The sequence below is a fragment of the Thalassophryne amazonica genome, chromosome 8, assembly GCF_902500255.1.
Source record: "Thalassophryne amazonica chromosome 8, fThaAma1.1, whole genome shotgun sequence".
In the NCBI taxonomy this organism is placed as follows: domain Eukaryota; kingdom Metazoa; phylum Chordata; class Actinopteri; order Batrachoidiformes; family Batrachoididae; genus Thalassophryne; species Thalassophryne amazonica.
Window position 1 is genome coordinate 65,551,596 of NC_047110.1, and position 26,382 is coordinate 65,577,977.

The following is a 26,382-nucleotide window of genomic DNA, read 5'->3' on the forward strand; positions in this document are numbered from 1 at the left end:
TTTTCTTTTGATTAGCATCTTAAAACATTCCACAGATACAATTACATTCATAAACTACTGACCAGTACAAGGTGATTCTTGTTAATGCAAGGACCTAAAGTAGACACAGTGGTGTTCAGTGCAATGCACTGATTACAGTACCGGTATCAGAGGGCCGATACATTCTGTACAGTAATATACAGTCCATTTAGAGTCATTTTCCTGACATCAAAATTAATTTATCACAGTATAAAATAAAAATGAGGGAAATCTTAAAACTCTGCAACTTGATCAGCTTTGGTGAATGAAATAAGAGTTGACACTTGTTCCCTTACCGAGTTTACCCCAGCACACTGAAGGAGACGGGATTGTCTACACCAGTATGAAAATGTGTTTTCATGCTCGTAGCTACAAATATGCTTAAAAAAATTAGGCTCAGACATTGTTCTGATTAAGCAACTGCCTAAGTGTGTGTATGTGTATACACTTAACTTTTATTTTTCTCCAGTTGATTTGCAATGGTGAGATGAAAAAAAATAAAAAGTTAATAAAAAGTCAAGTTTTCAAAATTCTGGAGAATTAGAAGTGGTTCCAGTGCATGTGAATGTGCAGTTGTGCTGGATTTCTTCGTGCACTTGAATACCAACCCAAGCACTTTGTCTTTAGCAAAAAAAAAAAAACAAACAAAAAAAAATCCAGTTTTCATTAGTTCAAACGTAATCTCAATTTGGGGCGATTTGAATCATTCAGGTCGTGCTGAAGCGCCCCGTACCCTTCCCATAGGTGCTGTAAAACTCCATTTGAGATAGTTTGGCTCCATCTGGTGTGCTGCTGCTGTTGTTATTGTTGTTAGAAGCCCGGTTTTCTCGTTCACTGAACTCAAAACTTTCCTCTTCATAGTCCTCCTGACTTTCTGTGTCTTGGGGGGCTTCTGAGGAAAAGCAAAGCACAAAGTAAGGTCTCACGATGTCTGTAGCCACAAAATGCTCACTGAAGATGCGCTGCAGCTTCTCCTTCCTTCACTAATCACTTGCCACCAATAACCCAAATACCAATGTCATCAGCTAATTTAATCTCTGAAGGATTTTAGAAGAGTACAGTCACCTTGGCCTTCTACTGATGCGTCCATGATGCCGTGTTTGACCTTCATGTGTCGACTGAGGTTGCCCTTCAGGTTGAACTTGCTAGTGCAGTAAGGACACTTGAAGGGCTTGCTGCCGGCATGCAGATGCATGTGGCCCAGGAGGTTGTACATTCTGTTGAACGACTTTCCACACACCTGAAAAGACAAGACCGCAGTAATCAGTAACCTCGCCCCTTCCCGCTGAATGGGACCCACCTTGGCTATGAGTGAAAGCCGCGCTCACCTTGCATTTGAAAGGCTTGACTGGCAGGTGCACAATCATGTGGGTTTTAAGCGTCTGCTTTTGGACAAAGGTCTTGAAGCAGACGTGGCACTGGAAGGGCCTCACGCTGGCATGGATCAACATGTGTCTCTTCAGGTTGGCAGACAGGGTAAACTCTCTGGCACAGACGTCACACTTGAATTCTTTCATACCCTGGGGGAAACATGTTTAGGCTCATTAATTAATTAAGCTAAATATATGCTTTAAAGGAAAACGGCAATCCACAGGGAATAACAAACTCCCCAGGAAGGAGTAGAAAAGTAACAATGGAAAGAACAAATCTTATTTCTTCAGCGTTGACTTGGAGGTTTTTCTTACAGGTAATAAAAGCATGTCATAATTGATTAAAATAAAAGACTATACAGTGAGAGAAAGAGGAGGATGATTCATCAAAGACGGGGAAGTAGCTGAATGACACACAACACAAAGTGCATGCAAGTGGAGGGTTAAGCCACACACACAAAAAAGGCAAGGCCTTTGAAGACTTTACAAACCAACTGGTTTTGGAAAAAGGCTGTGAGACAACTGCACAATACACCACAAACTTTTCTTTCTTTTTTCCCCTAAAATAAGGATTAATTGGCTCAGAGGACTTTGGGAGAACTAAGCTTAAATATTCTCGACCTTTTGCTTAGTGGTAGTTTGCACAAAGGTTTTACTGGTCTTTGTACATGTGGTAACATGAGCTCAATCTTGTCTGAATTTCAAACATAAAGATAAAAAAAAACCAAATCAGGTACATCATTGGGTTTCAGTACCTTAAGAGCGAGGGCTTGCGCTGCCAGTACCTTGTGAGTGAGAGCGTGTTGTCGGAGGTGGTGGATCTGCACAAACTCCATGCCGCACTCGGGACAAACATAGGGCCGCACGTTCTGGTGCTTCATCAAGTGGTTCTGCAGCTGGCTGCGGTACGCGAAAGACTTGTGGCACTCTGTGCACTGGTATGTGGTGGGGCCCTGATGGGAGGTCAGGTGGCGCTTCAGGTGTGCGTAGGTTGGGAACTCCATTCCGCACTGTGTGCAGACATGACACTGGCCGTTCTCGTGCTTGTTCTCGTGGGTCCTCAGCTCGCTTGGGTAGGCGAAACCGCGGCCGCAAAAGCGACAGCTGTAGGGCTTGACATCTGAGTGCTGCAACATGTGCCTCTTTAGGTGGCTGGTCTGTGTGAAGGCCTTCTCACAGACAGTGCACTTGTGAGGTCGGGTTCCTTGGTGGGTGAGCAGGTGAGTCTGGAGGTGGCTGGGCTGCTTGAAAAGCTTTCCACAATGCACGCATTCATGAGGCTTAATTCCATTATGCCCCAGGATATGCGTGACAAGATTATACTTTGATGTGTACGACTTCTCGCACATGCGGCACTTCCAGCGTTTCAAACCTTCTCCCACGTCCACACAGTAAGATTCGTCAATCTGTACGTTGATGTCCAGCCGGTCAATCTGCATACGCCTGGCAAGGCCCTCGGGGTCGGACCACAGCATGGCCTGCCCATTCTCTTCGTACTCGGCCGGAAGCGCCACATCAGCAGACTCATAAGTGACTCCATTGGACTCGTAGTAGCGATTCTCTAGAGGACTACTGCTCCCTCCATTAGTCTTGAGGTTTAGCGCTTCCTCCACTTCTTCCTCCACCACCAACTCTTCCTGCTTCTCCTGTCTTTCCCTACCTGCACTTTCTTCTTGCTCTTGTTGTGGCTGGACCTCGGTTTGCTGGCTGGCTGTATCTCTAACACATGTGGGACAGTTTACACATGCCTGCTCCTTTTTCAGAGAACGTTGAGGGGTCACTGGCTCTTCTGGCTTTTCAGAACTGTGCCTATTGTGTATATGAATGCAGGATGGAGGGGTATCCAATTCTGACTGTTCACCTTTAACCTGAGCCTGTGGACCGCTTATTTCAGGTGGGTGACCCTCCAGTTCCCCATCACTCCTGAGCCTCTTAGTCCTCCCACGAGGACCGGGGCGTTTCCTCTCACTGCAGTGGGGCTGGGGTTCTGATTCTCGAGCAGGATCAGCCAGGTAGTCCCCATTGGCCCCTATGAGCTGGTCAGCGTACTCGTACTCCATTGCTTCAGGCGGAGGAGGAGGACACTCCCGAGGTTCTCCCATGTAAAACCCATTGGGTGCAATGGTGGCTCCAAAGATTTCATTCTGGGAGATGAGGCCAAGAACGGCAGCTTGAGCCAGAGACAGCACCACCACTGGCTCTGTTTGTGTTCCCACATCCACTAGGCCTTCAGTCATCTTGGGATATGTCCGCACCAGGTGACTGCTCTGCTCCTCCTGTTAGCCAAAACACAAAGCATACAGCACAGTAGTCACAAACATGCTGTGCAAGACATTAAAAACAACGATGTTGTTGCAAAATCTGCCTTACACAATGCTTCCCCATAAAGCCTCATTTCCCCATTGTAGCCTCCTGAGCTCTAAATGTCAGATAAGTTGCTAATTATTCCAGATTTACACCAGAAGCTTCAGAATCATCACAAACTGTGAGTTTAACATATTTTCCTGTGAAAATGCACACACGTAACTGCGCCTTTGCATTTTATTTGCACTGAGTACAGAGAACATTAGATAGAGGAGATAAGACAGATCTGTGTTAGCACCCCACTTCCTTCCTCAACAGGCTTTAGAATAAAAGACAAAAAAAAATCAAGGGATGCGGGTTCCAGCCAGGAAGCCGACTTCCGTGGACTGTCTTCGTCCTTTCCTGTGGGGTCCTGAGGTAGCCAGACAAAAGTTAGCTCATGACTGGAACTGTCCCTCCCGTGTATGTGGAGCAGAGCTCCTCAGCTCTACCTCGACAAGGTGTTCCAGTCTCATATCCATAACAGACATTCAACTGCACCTCAAACTCATTCCATATTCCCAACCAATGCATAAAAGTTTCTCCACATAATTGTGTGTTTTGGAAGAGTTTCAGTCGGAGATGTGCGAGTTTATGATTGCGGAACAGAGAAACTACGGGGGGAACAAACTGTGGTAACAACCAAACTGACTCCCTGTGACAAAGGAGAAGTGAGCGTTTGTAGCACTTTATTTGGTTGCGTCGATCTGCTGTTGTGGGAGAAGCTCGGGGGCCTTGGTTCCGTCGAGCCGCTTCCTGTCCTCACACAATACTGAGAAAAGAAAGTGTGGATGGAGAAAAGGGGCAAAGACAGATAAAGCAAAAAATATAGAGGTGTGCCTGTGCACGTGCATGTGTGTGTGTGTGTGTGTGTTGGGAGAGAGAAGTGGACCTGGATGCCCTGATAACCACGTCATTTATAATTACTGCTTTTAAAGTAGTCAGACAGAGACAGACTGTGTGTTTGTGAGAAAGAAAAGGAAAGAGACGGGGTGTGTATTCAAAAGTGTGTGTGTGAGAGAGAGAGAGTGAGGAGAGAAAAGAGGGAGGGAGGTATGGAGGGAAGGAGAAAGAGCTGTGGGCGGGGGAGGGAGGGAGACGGAGAGAGAAATGAGATGGAGGGGCTGAAAGATAAAGAAAGAAGGGGAAGGAGAGGGAGGGGAGGGAAGGGAACGAGAGATTGAGTGAGCATGTGAGAGGAGGGAAGAGAAAGGAAAAGGAGAGGGAGGAGGAGGAGGTGCGAGGTTGTGGTGGTGGTGGTGGGGGGGGAGGCTGTAGAGACAGAAAGACAGAGTAAGTGAGTGAGTGAGAAAGAGGGGAAGGAGGGAGGGGAGCCGGAGAGAGAGAGAGAGAGAGAGAAGAAAAAGCACAGTGAAATGAAAGGCTGACAAAATGAAAGAGAAGAAGACAAATGACAAGGAGAAAGAGAGAGAGGCAGGACAGTAATTGCAAGAGTCCACACTTTCACATTTAAAGTTGCTACTGAAAGACACCATAAGGACAAAGAAATAATAATAAAAAAGCAGCGCAAACAATTTGGAGAGACGGTGCTGCAAAGACAGTTCAAGTCCACGCTTTCTGAAAAGATGTTCTGTTTTGCTGCCGTGTTCGTGCCGAAAAGTAATCTCTCACACACGTGCACAGACACATGCATGCTCTAACAAACTACAACAACATCCCCTCCTCACACACACACAGACACACAGGCACACACACACACTTCTTAACAGCTACGGGGTGAAAACATGCCGCAAACTCACCACATTGTTCCTGGAGTGATGTTTGAGGTGTTTCAGGGATCTCATCCTTCAGGAGAAATGAGTGGAGCAAAAAAATCAACCTCCTATTTATATCTGTGGGAGAGTATAGGGCGGTCCCACGGCTCATCCTCCTCCTACTGTTGCTGTTATCAGAACTGAGTGTGCCTGCCCCCCCCCCCCCCCCCACACACACACACACAGAGCATCACCCCATTTCTTTCTCTTCCTCCCACCCTCTCCTTCCCATCTCACTTCTCTTTCTCTCCTCTTTTCTCTTACAAACACACACACACACGCATCTTATCGCCTTCTCTCACAATTTGGCGTGACCCTTCAGCGCACATTTCTCTTTGCGACGCACGCACACGTGCATGGCCTCTATCTTTTCTTGATCACACGTAGTACACTTTGCACTTCCCTTTCAGACGCAAACAATTATAAAACCCAATCAGTAGTTCCTCTCTGTTTGTGTGTGTGCGTGTGTGTGCGTGTGCGTGCGTGCATGGAGACATGCACTCTTTACACACATGCACACTCTCAATAGACTGTGGGTGGAGGTGCATCTGTCAGAAGGAAACAGACAGATAATGTCTGAGAATTCTAAAATAAATAAATAAAAATGTAACTTTCCGCAGACTGTGTAGTTCTGCTGCCATTATTTTTTAGATTCAAACTAATTAAGTATTGAGGCAGCCAGAAGTATACTGTCTGAGAAATTCAGAAGAAGGAAAAAAATGAGTGACAAAAGAAAAGAGGAGAAAGAAAGGAGAGAAAAGCAGTTAGGAGAAAGGGAGGGAGACATGGGGGAGAAAGAATAAGGAAGAAAAGCACAGGGAGGGGATGAAGCTGAGTAGAGGAAAGGGGGGTGAGAGACAGAAAGAAAAAGGGAGAGGAAAGATTGCTGGGGGGGTGGGGGAGGGAAGAAGAGAATGCCGCAAAAAAAAGGAGGAAGAAAGGAAAGAAGAGACGGGGAGGGAGGGCCGAGGCATAAGAAAGGATGTGGCAAAAACAAAGAAAGAAAGAATGAAAGAGAGAGAAAAAAGAAGGGGGGAGGTGGAGGTAGCGGGGAGGGGGAGATGTGCGGGGATGGGAAGAGAGATAGAGGGAGGGTTGAAAGAAAATGCAGTGAAAGAGAAGAGGGGGGAGGGAGGGCTGGAGGAAAAAGAGAAAAAAGAAGAAAAAAGGGGGATGGTGGAGTGTGAAAATAAAAAAGAAGAGTCCATCAGCAAGAGAAAAGAAACGGGGGGTGAGGAGGAGTGTGGGGGGGAAGATGAGAGCAAAGGGAATGGAGAGAGGAAAGGAGAGACAGAGTGAGTGAGTGAGTGAGGAAAAAGGAAAAAACAGCAATAGAATAGACATTAACTATTGAACTTCCAGAATTTCTTTCAGCTTGTGTTGAGAAACGAGTGCAGCAGAGACACATCAGTAGGCCCGACGCAGCCGAGCCGGTGGCCGGCGCGGCCCTGACAATTAAGACAGGTGTAGGCGGATCAGGACCGAGCTCACCTTTAACCCCTCGGCCCCAGCCGACGTCTCACCAAAAAAAAGTGGCAAACACTTCTTCTTTTTTTGCGCACACACGCGCGTGTCGCTGCTGGCGAGCGAGAGGACACATGCCAGTTGTGAGTGTGAGGCTGCGGAGCGTGCATAAACATTTCCCACTAAATAACAGGAAAGGGCAAACCTTGAAAACCTTGATCAATCATCAGCGGCTGGGAGTGCTGCGAGAATGAGAAAGATAGAGTGAGAGAGAGAGAGAGAGGAGGGAGAGATAGGGAATGAGAGAATGTGTGTGTGGGGGGGAGATTGAGTGAGGATGTGAGTGAGGGGGAGAGATAGCAGGAAGTTGAGTGAGAGAATGGGAGAGAAAATAGAAGGAGAGCAAGGGAAGAAACAAAGAGATAAGAGGCTGAAAGACAAAGAAACCACATGGAAGAAACAACAAGGGACACGTACATAAAACAACACAGAACTAGCCTATGGGGAAAATGAAAAAGACACAGACAACAAAAGTTTGGGGAAGAAATAACACTGGCTCCTTTCCAGGCCCGAATCTTCATAACAACAAAACCTGCTCCCTTGTCCATTTACTTTGTGTGTCTGGAGCGGCGGGAAATTAATAGCGGAAAAGGACATAATTCAGTGAATAATGAGTGTAAAATTTCATTCAGCTCCGTTGATTTCTCCAGGTTCCTTATGAGTCACAGAAGTAAGTTGCTGCCCACATCTAACCCTGTGACTGGGCTTTGAAACGTGTGTGTGTGTCTGTGTGTGTGTGCATACACACGGGAGAGCACACCAGTGATGCCAACACACTTTCCCCACAGCCTTCAAACAAAGCATGTGTTTCTGTGTAACTTATGATTGCTTTATTTTTGTCCACATACGTGTCCGAAAAAAAAAAAAAGATGGATTGTTGTCTTGTTTAGCTTCATGATGGCTGTGAATTGTGGTGTTAAATCCTCTCTGTGACGCAGGTCAAAGTTACAACTTTTTTCCAGTCACAACAGGAGGAAGAGGGTAAGTTAAATATGGGTCATTTCCTCAAGAAAGAACTGGATCTGCTGTGGTTCAAGCAGTGGTGTGCGTAGTTCAGCGAATTAGCAAAACTAACTTTTTCATTAGCGGATTTGCTTTTCAGCTAATGTTGAAAAGCAGTAGCAGACCAGCTAGCTCCACTAAAGTTAGTTCACCTAGCTTTCAGTCAGGTACCATTTCTTTTTAATTAATTTTAATGGACAAAAGCATTTATACACCTTAAAATCATACGTTTGTTCCTGTTGGAGTTTACAAACTAATTCAATAAGCAAAACATTAGCTTCAGTCTTCATTTCAGATTTAACTATACTCAGTGCATTAATTAGATTTTTAAAAGGATTCTCCATGGGTGTTTTTTTTAATTCATTTAATACTTTCTGTACTGCAAATAAAATGTATGTTAAAAGACACTACTGTTTAATTTCTTCTGTTCATTTAATTAAGCACATTTGCACATTTTGGCATGCTAATATATATATATATATATATATATATATATACAAGGTCTGTTAGGTAATAAACCGACCCTTTTATTTATTTTTTTTAACTATATGGATTTGAATGACGTGCGATTGCACCAATCATGCTTGAACCCTCGTGCGCATGCGTGTGTTTTTTCACGCGTCGGTGACGTCATTTCCCTGTGGGCAGGCCTTGAGTGAGATGTGGTCTCGCTAATTGGCTGAATTCCTTTGTTTCACACGCTGCTCGAGACGGCGCGCGTTGCTTTATCAAACTTTTTTCTGGACCTGTGAGGAATATCCGAGTGGACACTATTCGAGAAATTAAGCTGGTTTTCAGTGAAAAGTTTAATGGCTGATGAGAGATTATGGGGTGTTTCTGTCACTGTAAGGACTTCCCACGAAGCAGGACGTTGTGCAGCGCTTCCAGGTGCCGTTGTCGGCCTGTTTCGACCTGAAAACATCCTAATTTAAGGCTTAATTCACCCAGGACGTCGTGAGAGAACAGAGAAGATTCAGAAGAGGCCGGCATAAGGACTTTATGCGGACATTCCACTGTTTAAGGACATTTTGTAATGAAAGACGTGCGCGCAAATTCGCCGAGTCGTTTCCGTGACGACTCAGCAAATCTGTGTGCGCCGCGACAGGAAAAACACCTCCGTGTTGAAAACCATTTGTAAAATTCAGGCGGCTTTTGATGGCTTTCAACAAGTGAGTAACTGAGAAATTGTTTAACAGCTTGGGCATGTTCCAACCTGTCCGTTAAGGTTTCCAACGGAGGTGTTTTTCCTGTCGCGACCCCCCGCGGTCGGGTTCGGCCCGACATGCGACTCTGCCCGCACGTTCTTTCATTACAAAATGTCCGTTAACAATGGAATGTCCGAATAAACTCCTCATGCCGACTTCTTCTGAAAGTTCTCTGTTCTCTGACGACTTACTGGGTCAACAGAGCCTGAAATGTGGAAGTTTTCAACTTGAAACGGCGAGACGCTGCCGCCTCGAAGCACAGATCACCGTCAGGCGCCGTGGGCCGTCCTTACGGCGACACTACCAGACCAAAATCTCTCATCAGCCGTTAAAATTTTTACCGAAAACCAGCTGAATTTATCGAATGGTGTCCACTCAGTTGTGCCTTACAGTTTTGAAAAAATTTTGATCAAACAAAGCAGCAGTCTCTCAGCCATTCCTAAACAATGAAAAAACAACGAGAGGGTGGGCTACTCCTCACTCAAAGACTGCCCACAGGCGAATGACGTAACCGACAGGCGTGAAAAACCTCTCGCATGCCCACGAGGGTTCAAGCATGTCTGATGTAATCACACGTGATTCAAATCCATATGGTTTTTGAAAAAAATAATAAGGTCGGATACTTTTCTAATAGACCTCGTATATATATGTGTATATATATATATATATATATATGTATGTCTGTGTATGTGTGTATGTATAGTACAACAGAGTAAAATTTCAGCAGGCTAATTCAGTTTTTCAGTGTTTCACAGCTAACAGCCAAAGCTAAATTCACATCATAAAAGTGAGCAATTAGCTTTAGCTTTAGCTAAATGATTTAGCAGTTTATTAGTTTAATGTTATCACAGTAAACTTTTTAGTTAGCATATTAGCTGTTGTTTCAGCTATTTTTAGATTAGTTGTGCCCAATACTGAGTTCAAGAACCTCAAATGTAGATTTGTCCCAAGATACAGAAACCAAAATGTGAGGAGCGGACTGTGGCAATGTCACTGAAGTGTAATTTTCTTCCTTCACCGTCAACAAGCATAGCCAGTATTTTTAAAGAAGGGGGTCTTTTGTCATGAAAAGTAGACCTTCTTGTAGGCTATGTGATACAACGTATTTACCACACATATACAGATGTAGGCAGCACAGTGGTACAAACATTTGTTTCCAAAACAGAAGGTTCCTTGTTCAAGACCACCTGTGTGCCATTCTCCATGTACAATGGAGTTGCAATAGGAAGGGTATACGAGTTAAAATTTGTGCCAAATCAATGTGTGGATCCATGTCAGATCCACTGTAGTTACCTCAAGCAACAACAGAGAAGCCAAATGAAATTACGTAGGTGGAATTGATTAGGAAAATTTGTTTATCTTATTTGTTTCAATAGCATTTCAGCATGCAAACATTCTTAACATGGCCCGTGTCTGGATCCAGAAGCTGTTACAGTTGGTCTTGTGAAGAAATATAAGTTAATCTGAATTTCAGAAAATTCTGAAAGTCCAATTGCTGTAATATAAGCCGGTGTACATAATAATGTTAAATAATAAAGGTGCTTATTACCTTTTCCCCTGTACTGACAACAGTGTAGGGCTTGTACAGCATTGCATAACTGAATGAGAAAGTGTCTCCAAACCTTTGAATGGCACTGTATGACAGGTGATTGAGAAGTTTTGAACCTGACCCAAACAAAGTAGGGCGTGGTTCTTCTTTTGCATACTGAGAAACCAACATTTCTCAAGAATGTTGGACTCACTTGGTGCAATGTTGAGACATGTTGGCTTCTCAGAATGCAAAAGCTGGAGAACCACACCCTACTTTTTCTGAGTCTGGCTCAAAACTTCTCAATCGTCCCGTAGATATGTCCACCACCCACTGGAGATATGTGCACATTCATGTGAGCAAACAAACTAAGCTAGTATATGCAGGGTGAAATATGATGCCCACTACTTTGCCAAATATAGGATGAAATGGACACTATGGAAAAATTAAATGACGGATGCAATGTATGAATGGGGATGACAGTATGTCAGATGACTTACAGTAAAGCTGAAACACTTTTCTGAAACCTTTGAAACATCCATGTTTAAGCATATTTCCGCAGAGTGAAAGAAAAAAAAAATACATTATGTACTGTGCTGCCATCTGCTGGATGGTTCAGGAATGTGCCTCCATATCTACGAATTCAAAGGCAACAGTGAGCACATGGTTTGTTTGCATATGCACTTGTATGTGCAGCTTTTATTTTGAAGAATATCAAAAGTTGATGGAGAATTTATTTACAACTGACACTGAACAGTGCAGTTAGGGCACAGTGTACAAACTTCATGATGGAGTGCTGTCATGTACACATGCAAAATTAACCAGCTGCTCTGTAACACTGGGCTCCATGGAGAAGAATTCAACCTGCCTCCATGCTACCAGTGTTGATATTCTGAATGTAAAAGTCATCTGAATACATGTATTGCAAATGCAACTTTTTTCCAATTTCTCAAACATGTTTATTATTGTTGCAGACAGGAAAAAAATCTTCCAATATTTGACTTTTGATGAATAACACACTTTGCAGTTTTGGAAAAAAAAACACTGCAAGTTATTTGTGTTATTTTCTTGAGTATTCAAGCAAAAATGCACTGAACAAAAGTTAACAACAGTTGCAATTTACCTTGCTCACAGTCCCTTCAGCATTGGCAATCTTAAGATAGCCATATTTCTAAAAGATCTGAAAAAGTAGTGTTGAAAAATGTGAATCAGGTAGAAAGAAACAAAACAAGCTTTTCCGAAAATTTTGCACACATGCACCGATGCGTGATACGTTGCATTATGGGGAATTGCAAAAAAAACAAACAAACAAAATAACCCCCAACAAATAAACACATGAATTTATCTAAATCATTGCATGATTTCTGTGGTGATCTCAAACAGATACAAAATGTTATCTTTTATGTCTTTCTTTTTCTTTACATGTGATGTTTTCACTGGTTGTCTGTTAGCAAGATAACTCAAAATGTAATGATCTGATTTCAATGAAACTTGATGAGGAGATATATAATGTTCTAGGGAAATAAGTGATAAATATGTGATACAATTTTGGAGGTGATTCTCAACGCATTCTGGAACTGAGAGCCAGAACAATGTTTGTCACATATCAACAATTTAACTCAAAAAGTTGATGAAATGTAGTGACGATGAGGGATTTAATTTTGAATTTGATCCAGAACATATTTTTAATCCAGAACAAGTTTTAAGCATTCAGGAACATTTAATTAAAGAAGCATTAATAACGAACTTGGATTAATTATGTAAGCAGATTAATAATGCCCCAGGAAATGATTTATGTAATACTGGCGCTGAACCAGAACATATTCTTGATGTGCGATCCAGAATGTTAGAGATATAACAATATTGAACTCACAAAGCTAAGATTGACTCTTGATGACATTTAATGAGCATATATATAAATTCTTAGAAAACAAGGCCTGATGTTTAAAGCAATTGAAAGTGGGTACTTTGGCGGTGGGGAATATGTGGTCTTGGCGGATGTATGTGCTGTCTGAGTGCCTTCTAGTTCTCTTTCATTTCCTTTAATCTTTTGTTCTGGCATTTCACTTATCTTGGTGTAAGTCAAAGTCTTCAAAAAAGTTCCATTATTCAAATTATTATCAACATTCTTTTTGAGATCAAAAAGCAAAAATATCTTCATGAATTTTTCTAGGTTGTATTAATATGTTGTGTAAAAAATGCCAGAGGTGAGACCAAGTCACTGTCAAGTCATTCTCAAGTCATCAATCTGCAAGTCCCAAGTCAAGTCTCAAGTCAGCTTGCAAATATTTGGTGGTCATTATGACTTGAGACTTGCTGATTCTGAATTGAGAGTAACTTGATGGAAAATGCTTCTTCCGTTGGCATTGAAATGGTTCAATGGCAAATTGGTGGAAATCCACATTTGGATTCCTTAGTTAAAAAAAGACTTGAGCAGAACTGGATTCTTGAACCAGCTTCTTTTTTTTTTCCTTTGTGAAAATGCACTCCCAGAGAAAGCGAGCGAGGCCTGTTGTACCCCCGAGAAAAACCTTAATGACTCAGAAAACTGCAGAAGATTCCTTAATGACAGCTCTGATTTAAAGGTGTTTTGTATTGTTGCATGTTAGGAAGCTCACGTTATCGGCGTTCCTTCTTCAGGCGGCCCAGTGACAGGCTGGATACAGTCAGCTCGCTCTGGCTGTGTGAGCCGACGTGATAGGCGACGGCTATAATTCATGTCAGGCAAAATGGAAGGTCCATGTGTATGGTTGTTATAGCTACAGCGTTCAGGTGGGAAATCTTTTATCATCAGTTTCTTAGCAGAAAGTCAGGATAGAGAAAAAATAAAAAGAGAAATCAGTTTGTCCTCCTGTCTGAACTTTGATATTATTGGACTGATGTTTTAGCTGGCCAGTGCCCACACAACTCCTATTATTTTCAGCGCCGGATCAGTCTCACCTCTGCATGGCACACTGATATAATAGTACTGTAAGACTTGAGCATGATTAGCTGCTGTAATTATGCTTTCACAGGGAAAAAAAGCACAGCAGGCTTCTTCTTCTTCTTCTTAAGCATAGAACAGACAATCATGCAGCTCGAATCTGAGCAATGCATACGGAATATAAGAAAATTATAAGAAAGTGGCCACACCCTAGTTGCACGCCTCCAGTTTTTTTTTTTTTTTTTTTTGTAGGCATGTGCACGGGAGAGCACAAAAGTGTTTGCTCAGTAGTACGTCACTTCAGTGTGAATGCAACGAAGGAGTGCAACTTTAAATATTATGCATTCATCACGTGCAACTTGGAGCGTGAAACAAGTCAACAAGAATCTGCAGAATATTCTGCAATTTTCTCCCCTTTTCACAAGTCATGTCTTCAGTTCACCCAAGAAATGATTCTTAACGAAAGTGTAAGACAGGATGCAGAGACGGCCAGAGCCAAAACCCTAAATAAAAGATTACTCTCCCCGTTTCATAGTGGGGGCTACTAAATGGGAAGACAGAATATTAGCAATGAAATAGCTCTGCTTGGAGACAACATTGGAGAAAGGAGTGCGGGGAGAGCTTGAGAAAAAAAAAAGAAGACTGAATATAAAGGAGAAAAGACAGAGTTGAGGGAGGAGAGGAGAAGAGCATTCAGCAAGGAGGATATAAAAGGAACAGAGAGGGGGGGTGAGGGAGTGAGACAGAGAGCTGTGGAAGGAAAGAGAGAAAGAGAAGGGAGAGAGCATAAGAGAGCAAGAAAAAGAGGGGGCATGGGAGAGCAAGAGAGAGAGAGAGAGAGATCAAGAGAAAGAGGGAGGGGGAGCGAGTGAGAGAAACAGAGACAGAGGACGAAAGAGAAAGACAGAGAGGAGAGAAAAACAGAGAGGGGGAAGGGAGAAGGAAGGATAGCCACAAGAGACTCAAAAACCACAGAATAAAAAAACCCCTCTGTCTGTCTGTAACTCCATATAGATACACAAATATGAATCCTAATATACGGCGAGTGTTGCATTTATTCAACAGAAAGGAGAGTGCGCGGCGCAGAATGCAGCGTGCACCTCAAGTTCATTCAATAAGTCGGCAAACAGTGTCGGACCCACCGAGAACTCATATCTTCTCATCAGGAATGCAGCTTTTCGTTGCAGTAAGGTGGGAGAGGAATTTTACCCAGGTCCTTTATCCTATTTTAGTCACTCTGAAGTCTCTTCCTACTATTTGATTCGCGGAAAAAGCACGCTTAGGAAACATAAATACTCGCCACGTTTCCTCTGGCGGCGGCAAACGGAGAAACGCGTTGTTCCTTAGTGTCCTACATAGTGAAATGGCCCCAGATTTACTCAAGGTGAGGCCCACAATGAACCACAGAAGCCTATTAACACTAGAGGTCTCTAGAGTGCCTCCTCGCACCGCCGCTTACAGGCCGCCACATTGACGGCAGCGACACAGCCGCTGCACTGTCTATCGGCGTCACTCCTTTTGTATTATTCCTCCACCTCCTGGTAACAAATTTCAGTCGGAATTACTTTTCTTTCGTCCAAGTTTCATTCTTTTAAATCAAACCCTTTGTCTATCTCTTCTTTTGTACCTTCCTCCTGTTTCCATGGTTACCTCTCTCTCTGCTCTGTACACTATCTATCTCTTCCTCCGTTTCCCTCTCTGTCTCTCTCACTCTGTTCTTATCTTTCTCATTTTGCTTTCATCTCTGCCTCCCTTCCTCCTGCTTTATCCCACACCCTCCTCACTCCGGCTTTTATCTCTCTTCACTTTCATCTGTCTTTCACCTTTCTCTCCCCTTCAAGCCTGCCATTCCATCATGCTGTTTTTTTGGTTTCTTACTTATAGAAAGTTTTATCGCTTTCCCCCCGTCAATTCTGCATTTTTAATCATTTCCAATTTATCCAACCCACTTTCGCTGCCATTGAGTCATGCTTTAAATTGAGTGTGTGCACACACACACATGCGAGTGTGTGTGAGCCATAGGTGCAGAGTCTTTTACAATCATAGAGAAAGAGGAATGATTTCTGTCATGATATCTGGAGATTAAATGGCTACTGTGGTTTTGTCTGCCGGGAGGAAGAGTAATAGATTCTTTCACAGCACCCCTCTCCTTTTTCTTCTTTTTTTTTTTCCTCTCTGACATCGTCAGCTTACCATCAACAAATTTGCAAAGTGATGATTTTATAATTTTTTTGATTAGTGGACGAGCAGTGCGCTCTCACCGCTGATGGAGGAGGAGGAGGACAGGTAGCCTGTCATTCCTCCGCAGTGATGAAGATGTTCTCGCCGAACACAAACGCCTCCCTTGGTTGTGAGATAATCATATTCACACACAGCTGTGGCTGCATCATGTGTCACCGTGTGAGGCTTCACACTTAACCATAAACAGTGATGAACACTTTCTTTAAAAAACACAAATTTCAACAAGATCCCCCTGACGCCAGAGAGGAGAACGCGTGCGGGTCAGTGTGTGGTGACCTCGAGCCAGTTCACTGTTGGGTTGTCATTCACAGGGTTGCAGACAGGACTTTGGGGAGGGCAGAGGGGGGGACGGGTGTCTTCAAGTCAGTGACAAACTCATTCCAAGAGACACTGCATGTGGTGTGGGAGGAAGTTTTGTTCTGCAGCTTTGACTAAAACTAACCTCTCTCTCTCTCTCTCTCTCTCCTTCCCCTTAACGTACCACAACTATTCAGAAAGGAGAATAAAGAAATCCTGAATAGAGGAAGAGGAAAAAAATGGGCTCCCTAGGCGAGAAAGAAAAGAAAAAACAATGAAAGAATAGCAGCCAAAAGTGAAAAAAAGGAAGGAGAGAAAGAAGAACAGGGAGAGGGAGGGGGTCACAAAAAAGAGATGGAGACAGAAAAAAAGCATAAAATACAGAGAAGACACGCATATTGAAGGGGGAAAAAATCCTCAAGACAAACATTTCAGCAGAAATTTATTCTAAGAAGAAAATGAGCGGCTGCAAACATTTATAATTACAATCAGAATTTAACAAATGTGCAAATAGAGGACGGTAAAGAACATAAGAATGTTGATTTTTTTTTATTTTTTATGAATAAACATTTACATGTAATTAGATCCGTTTAATCCCCCTGAGTGCAATTTAAAAATGTTCACGAACACATAGCTGACCTTTGGAAGTCACTCCCTGATTTGACCCGCTTTACTTCACATTAGTCATCATTAGTGTGTTTGGCAGCAGGCCATTACATTATCATCATTATTAATGCACAGCGTGTTGATATCAGACAGAAGGTTTCTGCTGTTTATTCTGCACACTTGGTATATGTTTGAAGAGGTTGTGAATGATGGAGACAAGCGTGTGCGAACAAATGGTGTAGAGCGTCAAAGTGCTTTCAGAGATGCCGACCGGCAGCATGCGTTTGTGGTTTTAATGACAGTTTTGAAGGATTTGATACCTTTACATCTCTGAGACTGCATAAGGAGCTCCGATATCCAAATCATAATATCAGTGTTTTAAAATGAAAGGCATCGGAGGTCACAATATAAATGTACATGTAGTTCAGTTTTTTTTTTCTGTGTATGACTTCATCATATGACTTCTGTATGACTTTATAATATTTTGCTGATCAATATATGATCATCTATCTAGGTTGCTTGGTTGTTGTGATATACGAGGGCTGTCAATAAAGTATAGGTCCTTTTTATTTTTTTCTAAAACTATATGGATTTCATTCATATGTTTTTACGTCAGACATGCTTGAACCCTCGTGCGCATGCGTGAGTTTTTCCACGCCTGTCGGTGACGTCATTCGCCTGTGAGCACTCCTTGTGGGAGGAGTCGTCCAGCCCCTCGTCGGAATTCCTTTGTCTGAGAAGTTGCTGAGAGACTGGCGCTTTGTTTGATCAAAATTTTTTCTAAACCTGTGAGACACATCGAAGTGGACATGGTTCGAAAAATTAAGCTGGTCTTCAGTGAAAATTTTATCAGCTGATGAGAGATTTTGAGGTGATTCTGTCGCTTTAAGGACTTTTCACGGTGCGAGACGTCGCGCAGCGCTCTCAGGCGGCGTCATCAGCCTATTTCAAGCTTAAAACCTCCACATTTCAGGCTTTATTGATCCAGGACGTCGTGAGAGAACAGAGAAGTTTCAGAAGAAGTCGGTTTCAGCATTTTATCAGGATATTCCAATGTTAAAGGAGATTTTTTTTAATGTAATACGTGCAGGCGGATTGCAGCGTCGGCTCGCAGCCGCCGCAACGCTCCGCCACAGGAAAAACACCTCTGTTGGAAGCCTTGAGGACAAGTTGGAACATCTCCAGCTGATAAACAATTTCTCATATACTCACTCCACTGAAAGCCATCAAAAGCCGCCTGGATTTTACAAATGGTTATCAACACGGAGGTGTTTTTCCTGTGCCGCCGCGCCGCGTCGGCTGCGTCCCGACGCGCGGACCCGTCCGCACGTCTTTCATTAAAAAAAATCTCCTTTAACAGTGGAATATCCGGATAAAATGCTGAAACCGACTTCTTCTGAAACTTCTCTGTTCTCTCACGACGTCCTGGATCAATAGAGCCTGAAATGTGGAGGTTTTAAGCTTGAAACAGGCTGATGACGCTGCCTGAGAGCGCAGCGCGACGTCTCGCACCGTGAAAAGTCCTTAAAGCGACAGAATCACCTCAAAATCTCTCATCAGCTGTTAAAATTTTCACTGAAGACCAGCTTAATTTTTTGAACCATGTCCACTTCGATGTGTCTCACAGGTTTAGAAAAAATTTTGATCAAACAAAGCGCCAGTCTCTCAGCAACTTCTCAGACAAAGGAATTCCGACGAGGGGCTGGACGACTCCTCCCACAAGGAGTGCTCACAGGCGAATGACGTCACCAACAGGCGTGGAAAAACTCACGCATGCGCACAAGGGTGCAAGCATGTCTGACGTAAAAACATATGAATGAAATCCATATAGTTTTTGAAAAAAATAAAAAGGACCTATACTTTACGGACAGCCCTCATATTTAAGAAAAAGGTATTTTTCCTTGGCCTTGACCTTTGGCCAAACTACTCTAAAATCTAAATATATGCTTTAAATCATCCATCTGGGTTTCTTGGTTGCTGAAAAATACCTATATATACAGTAGTGTTCAGAATAATAGTAGTGCTATGTGACTAAAAAGATTAATCCAGGTTTTGAGTATATTTCTTATTGTTACATGGGAAACAAGGTACCAGTAGATTCAGTAGATTCTCACAAATCCAACACGACCAAGCATTCATGATATGCACACTCTTAAGGCTATGAAATTGGGCTATTAGTAACAAAAAAGTAAAAAAAGGGGGTGTTCACAATAATAGTAGTGTGGCATTCAGTCAGTGAGTTGTCAATTTTGTGGAACAAACAGGCATGAATCAGGTGTCCCCTATTTAAGGATGAAGCCAGCACCTGTTGAACATGCTTTTCTCTTTGAAAGCCTGAGGAAAATGGGATGTTCAAGACATTGTTCAGAAGAACAGCGTAGTTTGATTAAGAAGTTAATTGAAGAGGGGAAAACTTATATGCAGGGGCAAAAAATTATAGGCTGTTCATCTACAATGATCTCCAATGCTTTAAAATGGACAAAAAACCAGAGACACGTGGAAGAAAATGGAAAACAACCATCAAAATGGATAGAAGAATAACCAGAATGGCAAAGGCTCACCCACTGATCAGCTCCAGGATGATAAAAGACAGTCTGGAGTTACCTGTAAGTGCTGTGACAGTTAGAAGACGCCTGTGTGAAGCTAATTTATTTGCAAGAATCCCCCGCAAAGTCCCTCTGTTAAATAAAAGACATGTGCAGAAGAGGTTACAATTTGCTAAAGAACACATCAACTGGCCTAAAGAGAAATGGAGGAATATTTTGTGGACTGGTGAGAGTAAAATTGTTCTTTTTGGCCGCAGATAGTTTGCGAGATGACCCCAAACTCTGAATTCAAGCCACAGTTCACAGTGAAGACAGTGAAGCATGATGGTGCAAGCATCATGATATGGGCATGTTTCTCCTACTATGGTGTTGGGCCTATATATCACATACCAGGTATCATGGATCAGTTTGGATATGTCAAAATACTTGAAGAGGTCATGTTGCCTTATGCTGAAGAGGACATGCCATTGAAATGGGTGTTTCAACAAGACAATGACCCCACGCACACTAGTAAATGAGCAAAATCTTGGTTCCAAACCAACAAAATTAATGCCTCGCAGATGTGAAGAAATCATGAAAAACTGTGGTTATACAACTAAATACTAGTTTAGTGATTCACAGGATTGCTAAAAAAGCAGTTTGAACATAACAGTTTTGAGTTTGTAGCATCAGCAGCAGATGCTACTTTTATTGTGAACACCCCCTTTTCTACTTTTTTTTTTTTACTAATAGCCCAATTTCATAGCCTTAAGAGTGTGCATATCATGAATGCTTGGTCTTGTTGGATTTGTGAGAATCTACTGAATCTACTGGTACTTTGTTTCCCATATAACAATAAGAAATATACTCAAAACCTGGAATAATCTTTTTAGTCACATAACACTACTATTATTCTGAACACTACTGTATGTATATATATATATATATATATATATATATATATATATATATATAAAAGGACCAGCAAATTTTGTACGTTATAATCGAAATCCATGATATGTATAAAACGGACAAAATCAGATATATATATGTAGCGGATAAGTTCAAGCCAAGTGGCACAGAACAATCTTCGGGGAATCCCCAGCACCAATTAGGCTTATGTATTTCCTTGATTAAAAGCCTGGCCTTGAATCAGGACCTGCCTCATTTGATGACTGGGTAAAAACTTTGTCTGAAAAAAATAAACACCTACCTTAAATAAGTGCTGGACATTATGTGCATTAAAAGGATTACATTTGGTCGTGTCCACTGCAGAGTGGTACCTTAAAATCCTAAAGCCTGATTTATGCTTCTGCAGCGCCATAATTCTGTGGCCATTCAATGATGTTGACGTGCACATGGCCCTTTTAATGTTCTCCATGATGTCTTTATGCAATTTACAGCAGCTTTTTCTGGATTAATTTGTCCCTTAACAAGCTCCACTTCTTTATACAATCATCAACCTTCAAACCAACGGTAAAGTATGTACAATTTCCTCCATGAATTGCCGGTCATTTGAGCATCTTTTTCTGACTTTGTGTTGTAAGGTTGGTCATATTTGCGGACTTTTCTGCCAAACGTATGTTCGAAAAGTTTGAAATGTAATCAGCCTGCTCCCTATAAAAATTTTTAAAATATGATGGGAGAGGAAGGAGTGAAAACGTAAAAGTGACAAATCACAGCCTTTGCGGTCTGTCATTTAGCAGGTGCACGTCAGGCTAATGTTGATGGATCGCACCACCACAGACGGCTGTGATCTAAAGCGGTTTGGTTCGTCACACTGAGGGATATGTGTGAAACCTAACACCATATTACAGTTCAGGCAACAAGCAGCATTTTGTTCTTAATCACCAGACATGAAGAAAGGTTTGCCTCATTTAGGTCTCGTGTCTGAGCATGGTTTGAAAAAACTAAATGCCTATCTTTTAATCCCGGAAATACATTGCCCGCTTTCCTCAAACTGGCGAGTGTCAGTGCTGAACTTCATTTCATACCTCTGTTACTGGGCACGTCCAGACGGCTCTGTCCTGTATATGTGAGTTTTTAAAGGAAAGCAATGCAATCGGACAGAACATTTTGTCTGATGTGAGGGAAAATCTTCTATACAAAATCTGTTACATACGGTGTTTATTACATGGAAAACCATAAAAAAGCATTGGGACTTTTGCTTTTTTCCGGTGATATATATCCAAGTAATATTCCCATCGAGTTGGAAGGAAACTTGTCCTGCTATTTTTGAGCTTTTAGAATATATATATATATATATATATATATATATATATATATATATATATACCCCGCGACCCTTAATTGGACTAAGCGGTAGAAGATGAATGAATGAATATGTATATATATATATATATATATATATATATATATATATATATATATATATATATATATATATATACCTTTTTATTTTTTTTTTTAACTGTATGGATTTGATTCATATGTTTTCACATCAGACAAGCTTGAACCCTTGTGCACATGTGTGAGTTTTTCCACGCCTGTCGGTCACGTCATTTGCCTGTGAGCACGCCTTGTGGAAGGAGTGGTCCCACCCCGTCGTCGGATTTTCATTGTCTGGAAATGGCGGAATGATTTGGGTTTTTTTTCCATCAGAATTTTTTCAGAAGCTGTTAGAGACTGGCACCCGGAAACCATTCGAAAAATTTATCTGGCTTTCAGTGAAAATTTTCCGGGCTTCACAGAGAATAAGGTCTGTTAGTACAGCTTTAAGGACCCCTTTAAGGACGCTCAGCGCGCCGCACTCCGAGCTGCGACGACACGGCACAAGCCACCGGACCATTTCTAAGCTGATGGCTCTGTGGATATGAGACCGTCGTGTGCTCTTTCTCTGGTTATCACAAGAGCTGGACATCAGCCATTTTCTGGCAGATTTCACTTTTAACAAGAGATTTTGTCATGGAAAGCCGCGCGGAGGCTTCGCGCATAAAGACCGATTCGCTTTGGAAGCGAGACAAAGGAACACCTCTGTTTCGGCGTGTCAGAGGGCAAGTTTGGACATGTCCAGCTCTCCACAATTTCACTGATACTTACTGGACTGGTAAGCATTGAAAGCCGAGATAGGCATGTCCAAACTTGTCCTCTGACACGCCGAAACGGAGGTGTTCCTTTGTCATTCGGTTACGTCATTCGCCTGTGGGCAGTCTTTGAGTGAGGAGTCGCCCACCCTCTCGTTGAGTTTTTCATTGTTTAGGAATGGCTCAGAGACTGCTGCTTTGTTTGATCCAAATTTTTTCAAAACTGTAAGGCACAACTGAGTGGACACCATTCGATAAATTCAGCTGGTTTTCGGTAAAAATTTTAACGGCTGATGAGAGATTTTGGTCTGGTAGTGTCGCCGTAAGGATGGCCCATGGCGCCTGACGGCGATCTGCGCTTCGAGGCGGCAGCGTCTCGCCGTTTCAAGTTGAAAACTTTCAGGCTCTGTTGACCCAGTAAGTCGTCAGAGAACAGAGAACTTTCAGAAGAAGTCGGCATGAGGAGTTTATTCGGACATTCCATTGTTAACGGACATTTTGTAATGAAAGAACGTGTGGGCAGAGTCGCATGTTGGGCCGGACCCGACCGCGGGGGGTCGCGACAGGAAAAACACCTCCGTTGGAAACCTTAACGGGCAAGTTGGAACATGCCCAAGCTGTTAAACAATTTCTCAGTTACTCACTTGTTGAAAGCCATCAAAAGCCGCCTGAATTTTACAAATGGTTTTCAACATGGAGGTGTTTTTCCTGTCGCGGCGCACACAGATTTGCCGAGTCGTCACGGAAACGACTCGGCGAATTTGCGCGCACGTCTTTCATTAAAAAATGTCCTTAAACAATGGAATGTCCGCATAAAGTCCTCATGCCAGCCTCTTCTGAATCTTCTCTGTTCTCTCACGACGTCCTGGGTGAATTAAGCCTTAAATTAGGATGTTTTCAGGTCGAAACAGGCCGATGACGGCGCCTGGAAGCGCTGCATGACGTCCCGCTCTGTGGGAAGTCCTTACACCGACAGAAACACCCCATAATCTCTCATCAGCCGTTAAACTTTTTACCGAAAACCAGCTTAATTTCTCGAATAGTGTCCACTCGGATAAGGCAACGCGCGCCGTCTCGAGCAGCGTGTGAAACAAAGGAATTCAGTCGAGAGGACGGGACCACATCTCACTCAAGGCCTGCCCACAGGGAAATGACGTCACTGACACGCGTGAAAAAACTCACGCATGCGCACGAGGGTTCAAGCATGATTGGTGTTATCACACGTCAATCAAATCCATATAGTTAAAAAAAAAATAAAAGGGTCGGTTTATTATCTAATAGACCTCGTATATGAACCAGCACACACACACACACACACACACACACACACACACACACACACACACACACACACACACATATATATATATATATATATATATATATATATATATATATATATATATATATATATATATATATATATATATATATATACAACCCCTGGCAAAAATTATGGAATCACCGGCCTCGGAGGATGTTCATTCAGTTGTTTAATTTTGTAGAAAAAAAGCAGATCACAGACATGACACAAAACTAAAGTCATTTCAGATGGCAACTTTCTGGCTTTAAGAAACACTATAAGAAATCAAGAAAAAAGATTGTGGCAGTCAGTAATGGTTACTTTTTTAGACCAAGCAGAGGAAAAAAATATGGAATCACTCAATTCTGAGGAAAAAATTATGGAATCACCCTGTAAATTTTCATCCCCAAAACTAACACCTGCATCAAATCAGATCTGCTCGTTGACACTGACCCTGTGCCATGACATTGACCCTACGTGTCTTCTTGCAAGGAATGTTTTCGCAGTTTTTGCTCTATGGCAAGATGCATTATCATCTTGAAAAATGATTTCATCATCCCCAAACGTCCTTTCAATTGTCCAAAATATCAACGTAAACTTGTGCATTTATTGATGATGTAATGACAGCCATCTCCCCAGTGCCTTTACCTGACATGCAACCCCATATCATCAATGACTGTGGAAATTTACATGTTCTCTTCAGGCAGTCATCTTTATAAATCTCATTGGAACGGCACCAAACAAAAGTTCCAGCATCATCACCTTGCCCAATGCAGATTCGAGATTCATCACTGAATATGACTTTCATCCAGTCATCCACAGTCCACGATTGCTTTTCCTTAGCCCATTGTAACCTTGTTTTTTTCTGTTTAGGTGTTAATGATGGCTTTCGTTTAGCTTTTCTGTATGTAAATCCCATTTCCATTAGGCAGTTTCTTACAGTTCGGTCACAGACGTTGACTCCAGTTTCCTCCCATTCGTTCCTCATTTGTTTTGTTGTGCATTTTTCTATTTTTGAGACATATTGCTTTAAGTTTTCTGTCTTGACGCTTTGATGTCTTCCTTGGTCTACCAGTATGTTTGCCTTTAACAACCTTCTCATGTTGTTTGTATTTGGTCCAGAGTTTAGACACAGCTGACTGTTAACAACCAACATCTTTTGCAGCATTGCATGATGATTTACTCTCTTTTAAGAGTTTGATAATCCTCTCCTTTGTTTCAATTGACATATCTCGTGTTGGAGCCATGATTCATGTCAGTCCACTTGGTGCAACAGCTCTCCAAGGTGTGTTCACTCCTTTTTAGATGCAGACTAACTAAAGAGCTATCCATGCAATTATAACATCACAACTGGATTACTGCAATGCTCTCTACGTTGGGCTGGCCCAGCGCTCCCTACAGCACCTGCAGAGTGTACAGAATGCTGCAGCCCGCCTTTTGACTAAAACAAAGAAGCATGAGCACATCACCCCTGTGCTCTGCACCTTACACTGGCTCTCTGTCGGCTTTTGTGTTTAATATAAAGTTTTGCTGATTGTTTTTAAGTGTCTGCACTGTATAGGCCCAATGTATCTGAGTGAGCTCTTGCAGCCGTACACTCCACATAGGGCTCTGAGGTCAGCTGACCAGCTTCTCCTGGCTGTTTCTAAAGCCAGGCTTAAATCCAGAGGTGACAGAGCCTTTTCTGTTGCAGCACCATGACTCTGGAATGATCTTCCGCTGACTGTCAGGTCCTCAGAGTCTGTGGGACAGTTTAAGTCCAGACTGAAAACCCATCTCTTCTCCCTGGCTTTCAATACTGGCTAAGTGGTGTATGCTTTGCGCTGCTATTTTGCTCTGTATTTTTAGCTTTATTTATTTATTTACTTATTTATTTGTAATTCTTTTCCTTTGGTAATATTTTACACTTTTGTATTGCTATTATTGTGAAGCACTTTGGTCAGCTGCAGCTGTGTTTTAAATGTGCTATATAAATAAATTTGAATTGAATTGAATATATATATATATATATATATATATATATATATATATGTATATTACAACCCCAATTCTAATGAAGTTGGGATGTTGTGTAAAATGTAAATAAAAACAGAATGTAATGATTTGCAAACCCTCTTCAATCTATATTCAATTGAACTGACCACAAAGACAATATATTTAATGTTCAAACTGATAGATTTTATTGTTTTTGTGCAAATATTTTCTCATTTTGAAATGGATTCCTGCAACATGTTTCAAAAAAGCTGGGACAGCGGTTTGTTTACCACTGTGTTACATCACCTTTCCTTCTAACAACACTCAATAAGCGTTTAGGAACTTAGGACACTAATTGTTGAAGCTTTGCAGGTGGAATTCTTTCCCATTCTTGCTTGATGTACGACTTCAGTTGTTCAACAGTCCGGGGTCTCCGTTGTTGTATCTTGCGCTTCATAATGCGCCACACATTTTCAATGGTTGACAGGTCTGGACTGCAGTCAGGCCAGTCTAGTACCTGCACTCTTTTACTACGAAGCCACACTGTTGTAACACGTGCAGAATGTGGCTTGGCATTGTCTTGCTGAAATAAGCAGGGACGTTCCTGAAAAAGACGTTGCTTGGATGGCAGCATGTGTTGCTCCAAAACAATGCTGGATTTTGAACTTTCCGCTGATAACAATCTGGATGGTCTTTTTCCTCTT

The 26,382-nt window shown here is 42.2% G+C and overlaps 1 protein-coding gene across 1 annotated transcript; it reads right to left on the bottom strand.

Annotated features, from left to right (window-relative positions):
* Positions 1-482: 482 nt before the first annotated feature.
* Positions 483-7,784, bottom strand: znf710a (zinc finger protein 710a). The gene is made up of 6 exons (XM_034176528.1): positions 7,779-7,784; positions 5,492-5,537; positions 2,144-3,664; positions 1,347-1,538; positions 1,084-1,258; positions 483-910 (listed from the first exon to the last, which is right to left on the bottom strand). The coding sequence occupies exons 2-6, from the start codon at positions 5,534-5,536 to the stop codon at positions 726-728; spliced, it is 2,118 nt and encodes a 705-aa protein (XP_034032419.1). The 5' UTR covers position 5,537; positions 7,779-7,784; the 3' UTR covers positions 483-725.
* Positions 7,785-26,382: the final 18,598 nt, after the last annotated feature.

Bases quoted from the DNA above. Each gene is read 5' to 3' on its own strand.
- znf710a (XM_034176528.1), bottom strand. From the start codon at position 5,536: ATGAGATCCCTGAAACACCTCAAACATCACTCCAGGAACAATGTG. The intron at 1,539-2,143 runs GTACTGAAACCC...TGTTTCCCCCAG, and splicing joins CGCAAGCCCTCGCTCTTAAG to GGTATGAAAGAATTCAAGTG. The intron at 1,259-1,346 runs GTGAGCGCGGCT...TTGTCTTTTCAG, and splicing joins TCAAGCCTTTCAAATGCAAG to GTGTGTGGAAAGTCGTTCAA.